Here is a 19,812-nt window from a genome sequence, read left to right as displayed (position 1 = left end):
CTCCCCGCTTCCACATCTGGGAATCTCAGGAGCCCTGCTTTTTTCTTAATGAAATTTTTGCTCTTTCCTGCTAGGATTCGTGTTCCCAAAAGGAAAAAAATATACCGCTGCAGTCTAGATGACTCTTGTTTTGGCTTAACAGCAAATGAAACAACTTTACTGGGATGGGAGGAAGCCCGATGTGCCTTCCACCTGCGCTCTCCAGCCCCAGCTGCAGGAAGGACTAATCCCACAGCGCTGTGCAAACACGCCGGCTTTTTGTCTTAACCTCTCGAGTTCTCCCCAGCTCAAGCAAGAATCCTTCTTGCAGGGGATTATTTGAAGTTTGGAGCGTGCCTCACAGCGGACGAGGCACATTCCCAGCTCTGCTGCTGACCCTGGGCCAATCGCTCCTATCGGCCGAGGCTCTCCACATCTATAAATGGGGACGAGCTGCCTTACCTGGGACATCTTGGGGGTATTCTTGAGGTTTGTAGACTTTCTGAAGGGGAGGCATAGGGAAGCTTTTGCACAGTTTGAAGCATGGACCTGAACGCTTCACCGTGGGCTCACCGCTCGGCAGAGGGACCTTTGGCTGCTTTTACACCTTCAGCTTTGGGTTTATGCAGCTCCCATCTCCTCTCGTGCTTGCCCCAAGGAGTAGCTGTGCTGTGTTTGGGCAGGGAAAATTAAACTGAGAGCCTCGTGTCCTCTGACCCCCCCAAGCCCCCAGCGGGCAGATCCCCTCTGCTTCACCGACCTGCTGGCTCAAACCCCGAGCTGCCGCGCTGCAGGCGACAGCAAGGGGCAGGAGGCAAACCAGGGGTGACACAATTTTTTCCTGGTAACTTAGTAAATGTCACACCGAGTCGATCCAGACCATACTGCTCAGGTTCCTATTTTAGCTCAGTGCACGGTCGCCGGTAGGCAGGGGGCTTTTTGGCTGGGATTTAGCCACATGCAGCTCTCCTCCTGAAACGCCTGACCCTCCTCTGCTGCGAGCAGCCCTGAGATGGCACTAATGGAGCCATCTCTCCTCTCTCCGAGCTATTTTCCAACGTGTGCTGGACACCAAGGCGCAGATTTACCTGCCTCCCGGTGAAAATGGGTCTGTTTTCTAAAAGGAACTTCAAAACTCTGGTTTTCCCTCAGTCTCACCTCATCTGCTCACTCTTCCCTGCTCCAGGGGGGTGGCTGCCCCCCTGCCCATGGAGAGGAGCTGGGGATTCAGGTCCCCGGCAGCCTGTCACCTCAATTAGATCTCAAGAAGCCTCTCCAGGCTCCTGTCCTCCCCTCCTCAGCAATTAGGGGCAGTGGCTTGGAGCAGGGGGATACCAGCCTGGATTACTGCATTCAACAGCACCTATTTTTTAGGGGAAAAATAGTGAAAATAACAGCTGTTGAGCAAGCATCAACAACCCTACAATAACAAATCAGCCTTCGGTGCCTTTTTTAACACCTCTGCAATGCAAAAAAGCACAGTCTCTGAAATAATACAGCACTGTGCAGGCCTCCCCCACACTGCTGAAGAGGTTCAACGTGGAAAAAAAAAAAAAAGAAGAATGCTGCCAAGAGAACCATTTCAAACTCTGCGTATTGAGAATTAATTAAAAGGAACCATCAAAAAGTGCAGGAAAAAATCCAGTTGCATAATGCCAGTCCTAAGTGGTATTTCACACGGGAAGGCCACCCGAGGTGTGGGGAAGAACAGGCTTATCACGAGGCTCGCAGTCCCCAACTGCAAACTCAACCCTGATTAGGAAGTCATGACCAGGAGCAATTGGCAGAGGCAGATAAAAGTAAAATAGCCAAATAAAAAAAAGCCCCGTTTGCCTAAGGACACGGTTCCAGGAGCCAGGGAGAGCTGATCGCTTCATTGTGCTGCTTAATATTGGATGTGATTTATATAAAATCTGTAGGAAGGTGATTTATCAATTTGCAGCCATACCTAAATGGTGCAGAAAATCACCAAACGGCACCGTTCCCACATTAGCTGACCCGTAATTACTATACATCTAGACTGCCGAACGCACTCGCTGTATAGAGGACATTTTACTTGAATAGGCACTGAGGGCTGATAGTCTCATAATAATCAGAAAGCATGATAAAACAAACATTTTAGCAGCCATCTGGATTATTAATCTCCTTCCGCTGGAGATTCACAAGGACAGAACTAGCAGATAATGTGCCATCCTGGATTCTAGCTCACAATTAAATAATGTGGCACGTTAATGATACAGGCAGATCCTTCCAGAGAGCTGTTACCAACCCCTGGCATCTCCGCTCACCAGTGACTTCCACAAGTACCAGTGCACACAGCCCGGCCTTAACCACAGCCTGGCACTGAGTGGTGGTGTGAATCCTACAGCTGGAGGTGAATGTGTGAGGCTGCAGTGACCCTACAGAAATAAGGACCATCTCACCCACCTCGCCGTGCTGCCCTGCTCCGCAGAGCTGCTGTGCTTTGCCCTCTCTCCTTCCTCCCATGAGCTGGTGCTGTGCCCTTGTTTTCAGCCACATGTGCTGCACTTACTGCATGCGTGCTCTGCTGGGCTCTGCACTGGATTAACAATTTCACTTGCTCGTTTATAACCAAATGAAGCCATGGTGCAGAGCTTTGCACAGGTCAAACAACAGAGAACATCTGTCTGCACATCACCCCAGCAGTCTGGGCATGGCCTCTCCGGGCCGTTAGGGAAAAGCAGCCTTCTCCCTGTCCAGGATGAGGAATAGGACTCTTGGCACCAGAAGGAAAGGCAGCTGAAGCCAGAGTTCTTTTTCCTCCTGTGGTGCTACTGCTGTTCTTCCTCTGCAGTCTGGCTCTAGCCTCCCTGCCCTTTGCCTCCCTGCAGCACACGAGCTCTTTGGTACCTTCTCTTTCCCTCCTGCAACTCTCCAGCTTCAGCAAATCCACTTCAGCTCTTCCTCTTCCCCCTAAAACTCTCCATTGCCGGCCTCAGAAGTTCCCTTTATGCAAAGGGAAGAAATATCTTTCACTCGTTTCTGGAAAAGGAAAAAGCAACAGACTCTACACGGACAGCTTCGGGCTCCGTGCCCCTGAAAAATAGCTCGTGTGAGGAAGGGCCCCGCTGCCTGCCTGTGAACCTCCGGGGACCCGACAGATGCTGAGCTGTCTGAGTGGCGTTCGTTGCCATGCTAATGGCAGCTGCAATTAGCACAGGCAGTGTTTGGATGCTAAAATGCTGCTTGACTTTATAAAAAAAAAAAAAAAAAAAAACACCACGCAATTTGTCTGCAGCGCATCCTGTCGCTGCGGAGCGCTGCTCACGCTGTGCGTGATACCTCCACCAGAAGCTATTTTTGTGCCAGATTTGCCACAGGAGAATAAAACCTGCTTCACGAGGCACTGGCTCTGCAGCAGGCACTGCAGCACACGCCGGTTTATTTGGGCAACAGGTGAACGCCGTCCTCTTTTCCCCGGGAATCCTCACCGAGCTGCCACTTGCTGAGGAAACGCTAACGCAACGACTGCAGCGGGCTGCGAGGCAGGGCAGCGATGTGCAGCTCTAGCAAGAGACCTGCACACACAGCAAGGATGATTTTAGGGGGGGAACAACACCTGCAAGAAAGAGGAGTCACAGCCCCTACGAACACAAGCCAAACCGCCTGCCAAATAAAGAGGACTGGGGTGTAGAGCGTCCTAAAAAGTGCCTTAAAAGCTTACACCAATTTATCCAGCACGTGTCCTTGAGCAGGACAAAATGAAGTGGGTCACAGGCAGCGTTACAGCAGGAAAATCGATCTCAAATCACAATGCTTAGGGAAGCCTCAGCAATGGGGAGAGCGGAGATGGATCCTAGCTGCACTCCTGCACTTCTCCCTCGTAAGGGACCACGAGGGATTACAGCCACGGCACGACTGCTGCCCCTCGGCTCACAGCACCCCAGCAGTCATGAGGCAACCCAAGAAGCTGCAGTAAAACCTCCCCAAGCCCACGTTTGCTCTTTAGCTTAGCTTGGTAAATGTAGGGAAGAGTCACCACTGTTGAAGTGGAAGGAAATAGATTCTGGAAACTCAGTCTGCCTCTTGGTATCCAAAGAGATTAAGGGGAGCTTTGTAACAAAATAAATCCCCTTCTCTGTCCGGGATAGGTGCGTTCTGCTGTGTCTGTCTCCAGGGAAAGATTTAAATCAGTAAGGTTTTAGGTTTTATTGCCAGTGGAAATACAGCAGGGCCCAAACGGGATGCCCTCTCGTTTCATGTGTCTGAAGTGTGGGAATCTCACCCCAGCCATTTTGGAGATGTGATGCTGGGCTCTGCAACCAAAGCTTTGTTTTGAGACTTAATTTTCTGCAGGAGACCTTGAGGTACAGCAATTGATGGATCCATTTGCAGTACTGGGGTATTGTTCTGCGCTGTGAATTCCTCTCCACAAATCCTAAGCCTATTTTTTGAGCTTACACATGGACGTAGCAGTATGCAAAACCACGTCAGCCCCACAGCACGCGAAGACAGCCCAAGGGTGCACCATCCAAAAGAGCGACAAGTAATATCACTGCTACAAGCATATGAAATCCCATTTAAACTTCCCACTGCGTTTTCCATCGGCACCTCCCACCCTCTCAGCCCCCTAAAAGCAGACAGGACGTTCAGGACATTCACCATTGCTTACTAAGCTCCAGACCTGACTTCTCCTACGTTTTGCTTTTTCCCTTCTAGAAAAGCATTGCTTTATCATCCCATTTCTCCTTTAAACTCTTGTGCTCCCAAAGCTTTGCGGCTTCCCTCTCTCCTCCTTTTTCCTAGCCAAGTCTCCAGCTAAGAGGATAACTGCAGGCCCTGAGCACAGAGACAGCAATTCCCATAGGTGCAGGCGATTCAAATGCAGCATTTGTTTGCAGCCCCCCGCCCCCAAACCCTGCATGCAGAAGAAGCCAAGGGAATCAGCAGGTTGCTGTTTTCCTCTGCACATGCAAATGTGAATTCTGCCTGCTATGAGATTTTGTGAGTGCCAAAGCCTGTGCCAAAGATTTTCATGTGATCTGGCTGGAGAGCAAGAAGCGTCAGACATCTCATTGCAAACTAGGCTTTCCAGCCCGGTTTTGTAAGCAGAAGTCATCCAAATGACTTTTAGGGGAATCTGGCTTTGCAATCATCTTCTACTGTACCCCATGTTCTTACCTAGGAGTGACCTGTAGTCTAAAACATCCTGAAATTAATCCTGCATGGTTTTATACCCGTCTGGCCTGTCCTGTCATTCCTTCCTCTAGCTGCATTTGATCCTCTGCTGTGCAACGTGCTGTTCCCTTTTCCTCCTCCTCTTGCATAAACGAAATAGAGATATAAAGGAAAGCAAATATTTTTCTTATGCAAGTAAAACTAGAGCCACCCAGCCTAAATCGGGCAGCTTTCTGTTACCATGTCAAAAAAACAGAGCTCAAAGTACAACAGAAAAAAAATAAGCAGTCTCCTCGTTATGATCAGTTCAATAAGAAATACAAGAAAAAAACATGGAGGGGAAAGCCAAGTGAAAACGTTTCAGGTTAACCCGTCCTTGACAGGACCCTGTAGGAGCATAAACCTGGTCCTGCAAGCAGAAGAGGGGTTACGGGTACCTGCCCTAAAGACCCCACGGCTTTGCAGGCATCCAGCTCAAATCTCTCTCCTTGTAAGTAAGGTGGAATGGAAGGGGTGGGGGGGGAAGGAACAAGCAAGAATAGAAACGAAGAGGCAAGCGAGCGACCTCCGCCAGCGGAGGAGAGAAGATGACAGCCCAAACGCAGTCATTTTCTCAGCACAGGACACAGCGAGCGGGGCGCTGCCTGGAGAAGGCAGCTCCGTTCTGCAAACCCGAGTGGCAAATTTCCCCCTCCAGCCTCCCCTGCAGAGCTGCGAACAAACTGTGCCAGAACTCCGCTTGCGTATTTTTTGAAATGCCTGGTGCTTATTTTTAAATATTAATTACCGTTTGTGACAACAGAACCCGGCAGCTTCCCCCTTTGGGAGCACATCCCTCGGTCCCAGGGCAGGTGTCTGGGCTCAGCCCACGCCGAACCAGAGCCCCACAGATGGAATAACTGTGTGATGGACGGGCTGATTTTGTTGGAGTGAAGTCAAGCTGTGGGGTTGTGATGTTAGACAAAACGGGCAAGAAACCTGCCTGGAAAGGCCATCGCGATCCTAAGCACCACGGTTCATCCCAGGATGTTTTTCAGACATTTTTCCCCGCGTATCACAGGCTCAGATTCATTGACTCCTCTCCCTTGTTTTTCCAAAATCACCCTCCCAGTGCAGGGAGAGATGGAAAGTTCAGCCAAGCCAAGTGATCCATGGGTTTTGGCCTTAGAGTAAATGGACTTGTTTGTTTAGTTGTTTTGTGATTTTTTTTTTGTGATTTTTTTTTTTTTAGAAAGCTGTGCAGTGCAAAACAAGGCTGTTATTAAATCTACCATGAGCAGTACACTTACGACACTGCACAAAAACGCACATTAAATCTTTTCCCCGGAATCACAAACAAAACAGCCCTGGCAAATGCTCTGAAAAAGTTAAACTGGCCCAGAATACTTCAGTCTCCAAGTCAAACAGAAAGAATCAGACGGATTTTTCTAAGGCAGCTTTCCCAGCGAGGAACACAGATGAGATGTGCTTGCAACACCCATGAGGATATTTTCCCCGATGAGATTATCGTCTTGATCACACCTCCTCCAAATCCATTTACCAAGCTCATTATCTCCACTGGGTGCAGGGTCAGACTCGCAGTGTCCTATTCAACAAAATCCTGAAGACTATTTGTTATTCTGGGGGTTGTGCTAAGCTTTCTTATTCAGGGAGCCCAGGCTCCAGTTTCAATCCCTCACCTCTCGTTGCTCTCAGCGCTGGCCAGACCTAGGAGGGACAGGAGAGATAAAAACAAGCACCATGGGGGGAAACAAAATCGTGCACCGGGGATTGGAAGAATGCAGAAGCGAGCAAAGACCTGCGTTCCTTCATCAGTGGTCATCATGCATCACTAGGAAACACCAGGTCGTAGATTTTTAACTCCATCTTCCTAATCCTTATGGCTATCGCCCAGATGATGAGATATAATCAAACAGGGGTCCTGATGATGCAGGATTGCCCAAGAGAGGAAGGATTCAGAGGGAAGGTAAGCCAGGCAGAGAACCAAAGGAAACACGGTGGCTCTTTAAGATGCTGCACTGTCTTCCTTGTGTGTTTCAGAGAAAAGTCTTCCCCTCAATGGAGCTTGTCAAATTGCCCAGGAGGCTCAAAGCAAAGATTCATCTTTCAGACAATTGCACAAGGCAAAAGAAATCTTCATTTTTGAACCATATCCCCTAAGCTCCGAAAGGAATTAAATCTCTATTGAACCCTCTGTAAAAGGGAGAGGAAAAGGAGGTGCACAAGGTCCGTGGTGATGTCTTGACTCCCCAGGGAAGTTTGAGAGAGCCCTAATAATGTTGCAGGAGCTGACAATACCTAAAAGGGCATCTGCTTTTGCTTTTGCTTTCTTAAGACATACTGAGTAAAAAAATAAAATAAAAAAATCAAGTGCTTGAATCCTTATTTGGGAAAGGCCAGGCCGCCAGTGGAGATGGCTGGGTGCAGCAAAACCTGCTTCAGTAGAAAAAGAGACAAGCCAAATTATTCCCTGCCCACTTAAAAGAATAACCAGAACTGCTCACAGACTAATTAGCAAAGAAATTTTCCATTCAAAGCAGCTGAGGAATCAGAACACAGCACTGCTTGTGGAAAGGGGGGAGCTGACCCCTCCCTGCGAGCTCTCCTCAATGCAGGTCGCCCATAGTCCCCCAAAATCACCTACTCACAGCCTGCACAATACTTAACTGGTTTTCCAAGAAGAAATGCTTCAGGAAAGAGGCTACAGCATGTTCAGGCACACAAGCAAAGGCGTTCCGCATCCCAAAAGCATAAAGAAGAGCCAACACCTCTTCAAGCCTCCCTCTACCCCAGCCTCACTTCTTGCAAAGCCTTCTCTGTTCCCCATTTTTCACACAGAAAACACAGACATGGAAAACAAGCATCAGTGGCAATAAAGACAAAAAGCAGTTCGGATCATTGACCATTTCAAGCAACGACGGCAGCAAATCACCGAAGCAGTAAGAAAAAAAAAGAGTTATTCACCCTTACAAAACTGGCGGGAAACCATCCTTCTTCATCATCAATCTGACCCCACCACCAGTCCTTGTTGGAAGCATCAAGAACCTTGATAACGTCTCCTGCTTTAAATGCCAACTCCCGGTTGGCCATGGTGACGTGATCCCATACTGCCTCAGCACGTACAGTAGAACCACCACTGATCAGCTGTGGAAAGAGAAAACCAACAGTCAATACAGGCCCGGTTCCCCCAGACATGCACATGCACAGAAGCAGCAGCACAGCAGAGAAGAGCTCAGCCAGAGTAAAACTTTGCCTCCATTCTGATCCGCAAGAGTTTCGCCGTCACATGAAGGAATAGCAAGGTATAAACCTGATACAATCGCTCCTCAGAGCGCCGCACAGCTCCTAGCCATGCCACACAAGCGAGCACGTGTGCAGATGCTCAGTGACTCTTGGATCCTGGCCCTGAACATATAAAAAGCAACTCTGGAGCCGCAGTTACGAACACGAGCACCTGTTATCACAGTACGTGGCTGTCAGGTAGAAGTCAGCCCCAAACCAGGTCAATGGTGTCCTGCAAAGGAGATTTAGTTGCAGTGCAAGTTGGCTCAGGGAAAGGGTACAACCACAGCTTCAGGCCCTGGAGGTTTTCATGCAAAATCAGGCACAGCTTTCAAATGTATTTAGAACACCTTTTTTTTTTTTTTTTTGAAACAAAAGGAAGCTTAGTGTGTAGTGCTGGTGATGCACTGCCCCCCCTTGCTTTTGACATCTCCAGGCTGCCAGCAGAGCAGGGGGCACGGCGGCACCCCGCTGGGCTGCGGCAGGCCGAAGGCAGCCCACCACAGCCGTGTCCTCACCTACCCAACGCGGTCACTCCAGAGCTGGCCAGCGGCACAGCGATGCCCCAGCCAGCTCCCGTTTTCATTACGAGCCACCCAGTTTTACAGCAACTCCTGCTGAACGCCTGCAGGAAGGACACGTCTGCAGACTGGTGCTTGTGCATGCACCAGATAAATCATCCTTCCGCGCCCGGGACACCCGCTGCTCCTCAGGACGATCGTCGTCTCTCTTTTAACAGGATAATGAATTGTGTTTACGTTTCACCCGCTGCAGGAGTTGGGCACCGAAGGGTCAGACTGCCCCAGAAAATCCAGACTTTACCCACACGCTCACTGGCTTGTCAGAGCCATCCTGAGCCACGCTCATTAATTCTGCCGCCTGAGATGCACCCGATGTGCGCTTGGGCTCGCCTCCAAAGCAGAATTTCAGCTCAACAAAGAGCGAGCTCGGCTCTGCAACCATCACAGCCCTTCCACATGGCAAGACTTTAACGGGCACGGATATCCTTTCAATTTAGGCAAGCAACACAAAGCATAAAAACAACACCCCGTCACAGCGGTTATGTAAGCACAGAAGCTCTGGGAATGGTTAGAAAGCTCTTAACAGCACTTCTCTAAGTTCAGCTTATAAAAATGCCTGCTAACAACCACCTGCACGGTAAGAACTTGGAGGAAACCTTTTGGCACTGCTGCAGGGCTCTCAGCATAAACACATAAGAGCACTGGAGTCCCTATGGGCGATTCAGTCAACAGATTAAAGGACCTGATTTACAGTTTTCCTTGAACTGATGTTTCCTTTAAGGAATCAAGCTTCTTAGGTTTGTGACAATTGCGGTTTCAGCTCTTCAATTATTAGAGGCAGCTTACATAAAAAAGCAATATCTAAGTGAGACAAACTTGACACTTGGTGCCTTTCATCCTCAAAAGCCAAGATTTATCTAGTCAGCAGATTTCCCTCGTCTCAGCAGTGAGGTAAAACAACATTCTTCCCACCTCCATTTTGACAAATTATCCTTTCAAATTCAAATTGAGCTGCAAACAAAACATGGCTCCCCCATAAAGGACTTGCTACATACAAGCCTTACCGGATAACAAGACAGAAAACAAAAGCGCAGGGTAAGAACAAGCTCTCATGTTAGAGTCAAGCAATGGACAGGATGTGCTGAGCTTATTGCAGAAGGCATCTGGTGTATTTGTGGGGATTCATCTCGTGTTTGATACAGTGGGAGCTGAAGTCAGACAGTGTAGGACCAGCCCTGGGCCCTCATGTAGTAGAAGGGCAGCTGCATCTGGAAAAATAAGTTACCAAGACTGATTTCTGACTCCAGTGCAACAACCCAGCGTGCAACCCAGGCAGAGATGTGTTTCGGTGCTTCCTTCGAGCCCTGCATTGCTCTGCATCAGGGTTTCCAGACACTTCCATAAGGATGAACCAGGTAAAAGCAAAGAAACCCGAGAGAGATCTGGGAGGAATGACAGACCTCACAAAAAAAAACCCTCTCGATATTATTCAAGGCCTGTTAACAATCACCCGTTCCTGCACCAGGACTGAGCTCTTCTCCTTCACCAGCATTTCCCTTTTGGCACATTTACACAGCCACTAGCCCCCAGCAAGCCTTTGGTTTCCTGGGCTAAGCCAGCTCTGCTCCTTCAGCCTCGGCTTACCGGGGGGCTTCCTTCCCCCGGCGTTTCACCACCCCTTCTAGGCATCTAGACCACATCTTTCTTGACTATAGATGACCAGACCTGTCAATGCTATTCCAAAGAGACCTTACCACAGCTCTGTGAGACATCACAAAGTTATTTCCCTTACCGTGTCACAGAAATCTTCCTGCAAGACCCCACACCTCCCTGCCCCCCGTGGCTGCCTCCCACCAGGAGCTCACTGTGATCCTGCACTCAGCTCATCTGACTAAATAAGATACAGTGCATTCTCTTTATCTAGAAACTCAGTTGTCTTATCAAAAAGTAAATGAGGTTGGCCTGACACTCATTCCCTTTGTTAATGCCACTGGGTATTTTAGTCCATTTTTCACTGAGGATGAACCGGGAGCAGAGCTATTACGCAGAAGCCGCTTTCCTGCTTTTTCTGCTTCATTTCACACAGACTTCGCTGCCACTTCACACGCAGGCAGATCTGGGCACGAGCTGCCACCAAAACGTCACTGAAACCAAACTTCAGAGGGACTTGAGAGCCTCCTAGCCTACTTTACAAAGCTCATTTCCAAGCCTGAGGCACAAAATCCGGGCTCGGAGGAGCGCAGAGGCCAGCGGCAGGGCTGGGAATGCCGGGGAGCAAGCTCGGCCGGTGCCTGTGGTCAGCACAGATCTGAAGGGGACGGCAGGAGCTGAAGTGGCTCTCTAAGGAGTTTCTTGACAGAAAGAGAAAAAAGGCTGAAAGCTCTTTGTTTTCTCTTCCTGGTGTCACTGGAGAAGAAAGGCGCCCTCAGCTGCTCCCTTCCAGCCTCGGTCCGTGTCCTCAGCCCAGCACCGGGATGCGCTTGCCAGGGAGCTGGCGAGCGAGCCTCACCCTTCCAAAACACAAAGCCAGCTCAGCCTGCAATAAAAGGACAGCGTTGGGAAGGCAGAATTTGAATTCCGGCCATCACACGTGCTGGGTCCATTGAGAGAACGTCAGAGCCTAAAATTAAAAGGTCTGGTTGTTATTCTGCAAGGCATCTGGCTGCATCCGTGGAGCCGTCTGGCTATTTCAGGGCAGGGTTACAGTGACAGAACCTGACATCTGCAGCAGCAAGAGAAGATGAACAAGAGAAAGGTCAGGACAAAATTCTACGTGTTTTCTGAGAAAATTCAACGTAGGAACTCTTCATTCCAGAAAATTCCTATCTCTTGGTTCCAAATCTAGGTCCTAACGCTGTAGCCAGGCATACCCAGCCAAAGACACTGCATGGGACTCATCTCCCATGCTTTCAGATGTCCACCATACAGCATCGGAGACGGTAATCTGGGCTCTGTTATAATCAGTGAAGAGAAAGAAACACATCTGGAGCATAATTCATCTCAGCTCTTTCAGTTGCCTACCTTTGAGTGAGGTGAATCGTGCCCCAGCAATGGCTGCTGCTCTCTGTTTAATTGGGTAACGCACACGTTTACACTTCCAACACCTTAATGTTTAGCACGTCTGCAACCTGGCCATTGCTAAAAAGTGGTGAGCAAAAGCTGGATTAAATACGATGATCACCGTTGGCATAGCCAAAGACTTCAGCCACGCTCTCCCAGCCACACCAGTTCCCCCCTTGCTGTTTGTGGCAAAGAAAAAACCCTCAGCGGGCAGACAACCAGAGATCAACTGAAGGGATGTTCATGAGGGACAGGAAGAAGGGAAAAAAGAGAACGCTGTAATTATGTGCACAGCTGACACATCTCTGGAAGATACCCTGAGAACAGGGGGTATTATCGCTGCCCCACCAGGACCGTGCCCTTCAGCCTGTCCAGGGATTTTCACTACAGGTTTCCAAAGCCCTCTGCAGACCCCCAGTAACTCAGCCACAAACCCTCACTCTGCAGAAGCTTATTGAAGATGCTCCTAACACTCATGTACAACAGGTGACTGCATTCACAACAGCAAACAAAGTCAGGGGAAAGGAATTAAATTACTCCCACTTAACGTCCACATGGATTTTGCTTTCTCTTCCAGGCTGGTTTTATTTCTAGGATGGAATGCGGCCACTGGAAATACTGAATTACATTAGAGGTGCTGCCAAAATAAAATGATAACAACAACAAACTGTCAAAAATAAAAAATAAAATAAAGCTTCAGAGGACTCTGCAAGTCCAAAGTCACAACCAAAGGGAAGGGAGCATCGTTAAAGCCATGGAGGGAGCTTCCAAGGCAAATAAAAGAGGAGCACAAATGTGGTGGTTCAGCTCCGGAATTAGCAATATTTTTTTTCTGGCCATGGCTTTGTGGCACTGTTGTTAAGATAAAACAACTCTCGCCGCCAAAACAAGCAGGAAAATGAAAGCAGAGAGAATAACAGGACAACATCCTGCTGCATGACATGGTGGAATCACTCTGCTTAACCCCATACAAGAGCAAAGCTGGGAGCAAACCCTTACCGTGGAGAGGGGAAGGGGGATGCCACAGAAGACCCTCCTGCGGGAGCAGATCCCTCACACCCTGCCACCCATCTTGCACTCTGATCCAAGGAGTCCAGCCCCGGGTGTTTTGCTGAAGTACCTTTCAGAAAGTGACCTCTAAACAGAGGTGTACGACTTCCTCCAGGCCACTGCGGGGTTTCCATCTGCTGGCTGTGTCACTGCAAAAGGACTTTGCTCCAGCTCTGCAAGCTGGGGCGGCTTGGAAAGGGACCTTGGGGCATAGGTGAACCTCTGCCTCGCACCCCTCTGCTGCCTTTTGCCTGACTTTGCTCCTTCCAAAGCCACAGCACACAGCCGAAAGCCAACATCTGCTCCTTCTCAGCAACTGCCTGCAGCGAGGCAGCCTAGTAGGAAACGGGTTTTAGAGAAATCATCCAATCCTGCAGAATTTTGCTAAGTGTTCCCAAGTAATCAACACTCCCTGCTTTCTTACGGGCCAACGTGAAAAAGAAATTGGGGATTTACTGGTCCATGGAGACTGAAATGGGCATGAACTAGCAGAAAGCAGGGGGTGATTCAGTTTGAGGCTGGGCCACACGAACCACTATTCAGACCTCCTTCAGGGATAAGTAATGGTCTCTAGCCCACTGGAGCCTGCATTGCCTTTCAAGCACAAAGGTTCCCACAAGTCCAAAATCCACTTAATGAACAGCAAACCCCCCCAGAAAAAAAAAAAAAAAAACAGCAGTGACAAAGAAGCCTATCATAGATCAGCATCTCCTTAGAAAATCCTAAGTACACACGAAGTTTCCAAGACTGCGGACTCTGGGTAATATAAACCTGCCCTAAGATTATCCATATTTCTCTACTAGATCATTTGCTAATGCATTAATAGAGCTGTAACAGTAAAAATAAATAAATAATTAAAATTATCTGGGTAGTGCCCTTTCAAATTAGCACTGCAGAAACCCCGTGCTCCTCTGCAGGGTCAGGACAGCCGGCTGTGAAGGGGAGACGGAGACACGCGGTGAGACTATGCCATTTGTTTAAATTGTTCTGGTACAGACATGTCCTTTATTCAGACAGCATAAAAGCACCGTAAAATAACAACAGCATTTCCCATTGTATTCACCGGGCCCTTCCAGAGCGGCAGCAGCCAAAACACCTTCAAACAAAAACATACAGAGAGCTGGCATTCAGGGTAAAGAAATCAATACTCAAAGTAACCCCAGCAGAATAGGAAACACAAACGCCTTGGAAGCTCCCAGCCAAGTGAGAATCCTGCTTTCCTCCACGTGTCCCCAGAAGCAAGGCACCTCACGCTGCTTCACCCTCCTGTGCTTTAATTGCATCGCTCCCCCACGTGCGGCAGGGCTGGCAGCACAGGTCGATAGGGCTGCTCCTCGTGGGGCAATTCGTAGGGCCATCATCTGAAAGGTGTCCCAAGGATCCGCCTGGGAGCTCCCCTGTTAAAACAACCCTCACTGCATGGCCACCAAGAGCTTTGGTGTAGCCCTCACCTGAACCATGCAGAAACTGCAGCGGGTGGCTGAGCCCCCCTCCGGCACGTTTGGAGGCTCACGGGGCAGGCGGAAAGGAAGAGCACGAGCAAATGTGCCCCCAACCTGCCGTGTCGTACTTCTGCTCTTGTCTCCTCTCCCAGCAGTCCCTTTGATCGTGTATTTACTTTTAAACCTCCCATCAGAAACGATACAAGCTGAATAATGCTAGATCGTAGTGGATTAGCCGCACGGCTCATTCACAAAACAAATGGGAGGGCATTTCCACTTGATTTGCTTATTCTCTGAAGAGGTGCAATCACATGAAGGTTAAGAATTTCCCTTTCTCTTTCAAGCCCTTTGATGAATTTGCCTAATGGCTGGATTGCAGCTGAAAAAGGCTGACTGGAGCGAGAGAGCCTCTGATATTCATCGCGTTGGTCACCCTGGGTTGGAAGCCTCATGGACCTGCGGGTGGAGGATCAGCGCAGACCTAGAGGTTCATCAAGCCTGGGTTATTACGTTTTTGACTGATTTAGATTTTCTTCAAGAGAGAGAGCGTGGCAGAAGTGAAATCACCTGGCCTTATACAGGGCACAGCAGCAGACTGCAGGGTATGGCTTTCTTATTCAGCGTTTCTTACGGTTATTGTGCACGTCGCTCCTATTAATTACAATGGCTGCAACCCAGAGCTGCGCTCTGCATCTAGAGAGCTGGAAGTGCCCATAAAACCAAGGCAGGAGTGAGGAAAAGGACTGGAAACAAGGCAGAGTTACCCCAATAAAGCACTGCCCGTGTGGTTGTTAATTGGCTCCGGAGCAGCGGCGAGCCTCCTCTTTGATGGTGCGCATGTTGCCATAATTGCTTTCCAATCCTCTTTGCGTAGTGGGCACATTAAGCTTCCCTTGCCTGATGACATATCTTTCATGTACAGTAATTACAAATAACCACCAACCATAATCTTTTAAATCACATAAATTATGAGATTGGTTCTGGAACTCGGAGTTACAGCCGCTCCCAGGAACACAGCGCCTCTCCTCAAACGAGCCAGAGCAGCTCCCGGCACCTCGCTGAACCTGCGCCAGCACGGGCTGGCAGCAGAATTCCCTCGCTACAGCACATGGAAAACAAACGGCTACGTGCTCATCAAAATCTAAACCTGTGCAAATCCCAGTTTTCTGAGCAAGGAAGGGGCTCCTCACCTTCCCAAATGACAGCAGAAACTTTCTCAAAGACCTACAGTCCTACTGAAAATCCTGCCTGTGGTCAGAGGGCCGGAGCTGCGCTTTGATTTCTGCCCAGTTTAAGCTTCAAGATGCAGCAGGGGTGAAGGAGGCAGGCAGGACCTGCTCCCAAGCGGTGTTTGCAGTGTTAATAAAGCTCCAGCCCAGCCCTGCTGCTCGCTGCGGCAGCAAACGTGGTGCCAGATAACATCGAAGCTTTGTGCAGAGACCGCTGCGGGACTGGGGAAAAGGCTGATACAATTTTCTCTCAGTTACCCAGGGTGCAAAATCACGCAGATAAGCAAAACCACAGATATTACGAAACGTACAGAAATTAGGCTCTGGGAATGTCCAGTGAAGGGCAACAGGTGGGGAGGGCACTGGTGCTGTGGACCTGATCCAAGAAGGACGCAGAGCACGGAGAGCTCAGCTGCACGGAGACCGTCCTGAGCATCCCCGTGCGCGTGGCATAGCTGATCCACAACCTCACGACCCATGCACGGATAACCAAGCCTTGGCTGGAAGTGCCAGGAATGCCAAACCTAGCTTCATTTTGCCCCCAAGGCCAGTCCTCACTGAAAAGGAGAGCAGAAAGACTTCTCTGGCAGGGAGCAGGCTGGCTGACTGTAGGCAAACTGAGCTCATCTGAGCAACTGAGGAGTTGTTGCAGGGAGGAAAGATAAAATTGTAATTGCTCCGAGGAAGGTAAAAGTGCTTGAAGAGTTAGAGATTATTTATTTTAAAATGTACATCACCTGTTACTCCGGGGCATGGGAGTTTCCAAAGCGAAAAGAAATTAAGGAGCAAATCACAGAAATTACTCCCAGGGGATTTCCTTATTGCACACAGCCACTCACAAAGGCAACAGCGCGCAGACCTGCTCATCCCAGACACAGGAGCCGCACCCCCAGGTGCCTCCAGCAGCACGAAGCTGGTGACGAACAGCTCAACCATCCCAGATCTACCTGGCAGAGGGCAAAGGCTCCCAAACACACAGCTGCACACCAGCACAAACACCAGGACCGCAAAGCGCAGCAATTTCACTTATCTGGAATCAAACGTTCCTCGTAAAATGAATCAAGTGACAGGAGCAGAACTGATGGGAGCATAAGCAGATACTTTGTTCTAGAAAAGCTGACACAGTTGGCCAGGGTCTAAAGATCACGAAAGGAAATTAACTGAGATGTAAGTCTGTTAACACAAAACAGGAACATCGCTCTCGGATGGCCAAGCGCAAGGAGCAGGCAGCAAGAGCCCCTTTGTGATATCAATCACTGCAGCGTGTTTTAAATTACGCCACATTATCCATATGCCATGTGGCATATGGATTATGTCATGTTACACCACACTGTATTAAACACATCTTCAGTAACAGGCTTAATAACGCACAATTCTCATATATCGGGATTGTAAAGGGAGGCCAAAATGACTGCACAGGAAAGAAGGAAAAGAGGAAAAGAGGAAGGGAGGGAGAAAAGGAGGAAAGGAGGGAGGGAGGGAGAGATTTTTACTAATGCGATAAGAACTTGGGACTTAAGTTGTGGCTGTTATTAGTGCAAATCAGTGCCCAGGACAGATTAAAATCCCGATGAGTGTATTACACTGATTACAGTCGCTGCTCAGGCTCCATATGTGCTGTTCTGATCTCTTGATTCCTTAGTGTAAGCCACTGCAGCTCACGTCTAATAAAGCCAAGGAGAGGCTCATCTGCGGATCAGCACAAAGAGGGGAACGCCATCTGTAAATTGTTTTGCAGACCCTGGCTTATGGAAAATTTTAATTAAATGAAAGCACAAGGCAAGAAGCAACACGTGACCCCCTAAAACCACCCCCGGTTTCGGGTGGCTTTGCAGGGGCAGCGGCCAGCAGAAAGCCAAGTCCATCCAGCTGCTCTTTTGCAAGAGCCACCCACTGAAAATCCCACTGCTTCTGTCCTGGGCAGCAAGAGGAGAAAAGCAGAGTTGGAAATGTCCAAAGACTCTAGCCCCTGAATGACAATCTTCAAGCTATCTATTTCAGCAAAAATGACGAGCCTTCGTCCTGCCTGTCCGTATTACAGCACCGGCACCAAAGCAGCCAGAGCTCAAGCCGAGCTTGGGGGAAACACCGGGGTGAGCAGCCGCTGCTGGCAGCCACCCCACGTGGGCGATCGATAGCGCAACGCCACGGCCGCAGCGTGATGAGGCTCGAGTCGTTATAGCAACTGTGCTTTGCATTTACATCTCACCTTTCATCCCTGTCAGCTCCCGAGAGGGCGAGCAGGTGGGATGGCAAGCAAGCGACGCAAAGCCACGGCTCTCCTCCAGCCGCTCCGCCAAACCCCGGGGTGTCCCGCAGCCCCGCGAGCCCTGAGCGAGCAGCACGTGGTGCACGGGCCGGGCTCGATGCCTCACCTTTGCAGCCCGTGCATCGCCTGCCGGACACGCTGCTTGGCCAAGCCTGGCTCCGACAGCATTCAGCTCTACCCCGTGCAACCCCTACCGTGGGCGCTGCTTTTGGGGAATGAGCACATGGGGCCACAGAAGGAAGCAGGGGGGCACAGCTGGCCAAACGTCACAGCACGTGTTTTCACTCCCTTGGTTTCCACAGATTAACAGCAGGTACCCAGCCTGATGTTCCCGTTCCTATCTAATTCACTCGGTATTACCATAGTTTTTCTTTCTAAAAGCTCACTGGTCAATCCTGGATGTAAAAGGCTATCTCGTCAGCCCGGTAATACAATGATGCTAGTTAAATGCGCGCAACTCTCTTGCAGATTGCCATCGAGCCCCATAAGCCTATTACATGGATTGGCCAGATCAGTAATGGGATATGCAGCTTCCCCCCCTAAGCTGCTTTTCTCGATTCAGCTCAGGTTAGTAATGGAAGCGACCGTCTGATGGCTTCTCAGATTTTATGGAGAATCGCCACGGCCGCAGCGTTCTCTCTGACGGGAGCAATTCAAAGCAGAAACTCGCCCCAGCCCTCTCCCTGAACTGGCTGGCAGCCTGGATCCACGCAGCTCAGCCTGTGGACGCCTCTCCGAGCGGTGGCACGGCACGTCCTGCCCGCCTCCTCGCCCTGCAGACCCCGCTGCACCCCAAGGCAAGCCCCTGCCCGGCCATTTCTTATTTCAGCCTGTGCACAGCGCCGTCTCCCCGCTGCCGTGCAAGCGGTCCCTTCCCCACGGGACACGTGCGAGTCCTGGCCATCTCCGTCCCACCTCTCCCCCTCGGGAAAGGCCACGTTTGCTGCCTGGTGTAACAGAATTATCACCTGGACGGCGCTGAGGGAAACGGTTACGTACCAAGATAATTCTATTCAAAGTCTAGAGGGCAAAGTTGTCACAGATGAAATATCATTGTCTATTATCTGTTGGCAAACGCAGTACATAATGGCAGCCACTCAACTTAATGGCTTACATTCCAGCTCCTTCAAATGAGCCCATCACCGCTGTATGTAATCACAGTGTATATTTAAAAGTATAATTTCCATCCAGAAAGACCATCGCTGAAGCGATATGACTCATCCAGTTCCCTGTGCATCAGAAAGCGTGTCATGAAGACTGGGAATTTGTGAGCCAGTAACCATCTGTGTGCAAAGCAGGACGTGAGCCTCCAGACCCGTCCGTGGCAAACTCCCCCCACGGATCGGAGGCACAAAACCTCTTGCCCCCGCACCCAGGAGCACAGCCACGTTTCCTGAAGCTGTGTGTGAAGTAAAGGGATGCAAACACTAAAGAGACGTGCAATGGAATGAAAGGCATCCCTCCCCACGTACCTATTCCAGCACTTCACATCTGAATAGCTATAGCAGCGAGCTGGGTTTTGTTTCTGCCATCTCAAAATCATCTCCGCGGCATAATTAGTGTGCTCGTATCAAAATGGGTCCAAACGCATGGGAAAGAAGCATGCAAATACGATTATTTGTTTTTCGAGGAAACATGATGTTTTTCCCTGGCTAATAGATTTGATTCATTAAGGAACAACAAGAGACGAGCAAAGTACTTGCAGCAAGCACTCACTGATTTCAGCAGCAGTTCCTCCTCAGTGAATTATCCACGGACAGCCCGGTTTCCACATAATTATTTTTGGCCCACTATGATCTGACAACCTTTTTCAGTCTAACTCGGCTATGTGCTACTCCTTG

General features: G+C 49.6%; 1 protein-coding gene across 4 annotated transcripts in view; it reads right to left on the bottom strand.

Annotated features, from left to right (window-relative positions):
* The window catches only part of LOC309883127 (uncharacterized protein), a 173,869-nt gene that overhangs the window by 52,090 nt on the left and 101,967 nt on the right, over positions 1-19,812 (bottom strand). For 3 of the 4 annotated variants that reach the window (XM_082770926.1, XM_082770924.1, XM_082770925.1), the window contains exon 5: positions 8,083-8,262. The exons of the other annotated variant lie outside the window; for it this stretch is intronic. In XM_082770926.1, coding sequence (XP_082627052.1) covers positions 8,083-8,262 — 180 coding nt within the window. The remainder of the gene's footprint in view (positions 1-8,082; positions 8,263-19,812) is intronic. 4 annotated transcript variants of the gene reach the window in all.

This window comes from Aythya marila (assembly GCF_965140915.1).
Source record: "Aythya marila genome assembly, chromosome: 13".
Lineage (NCBI taxonomy): Eukaryota > Metazoa > Chordata > Aves > Anseriformes > Anatidae > Aythya > Aythya marila.
Note: the sequence above shows the minus strand (reverse complement) of the source record. Positions and strands in the feature narration are given on the sequence as shown.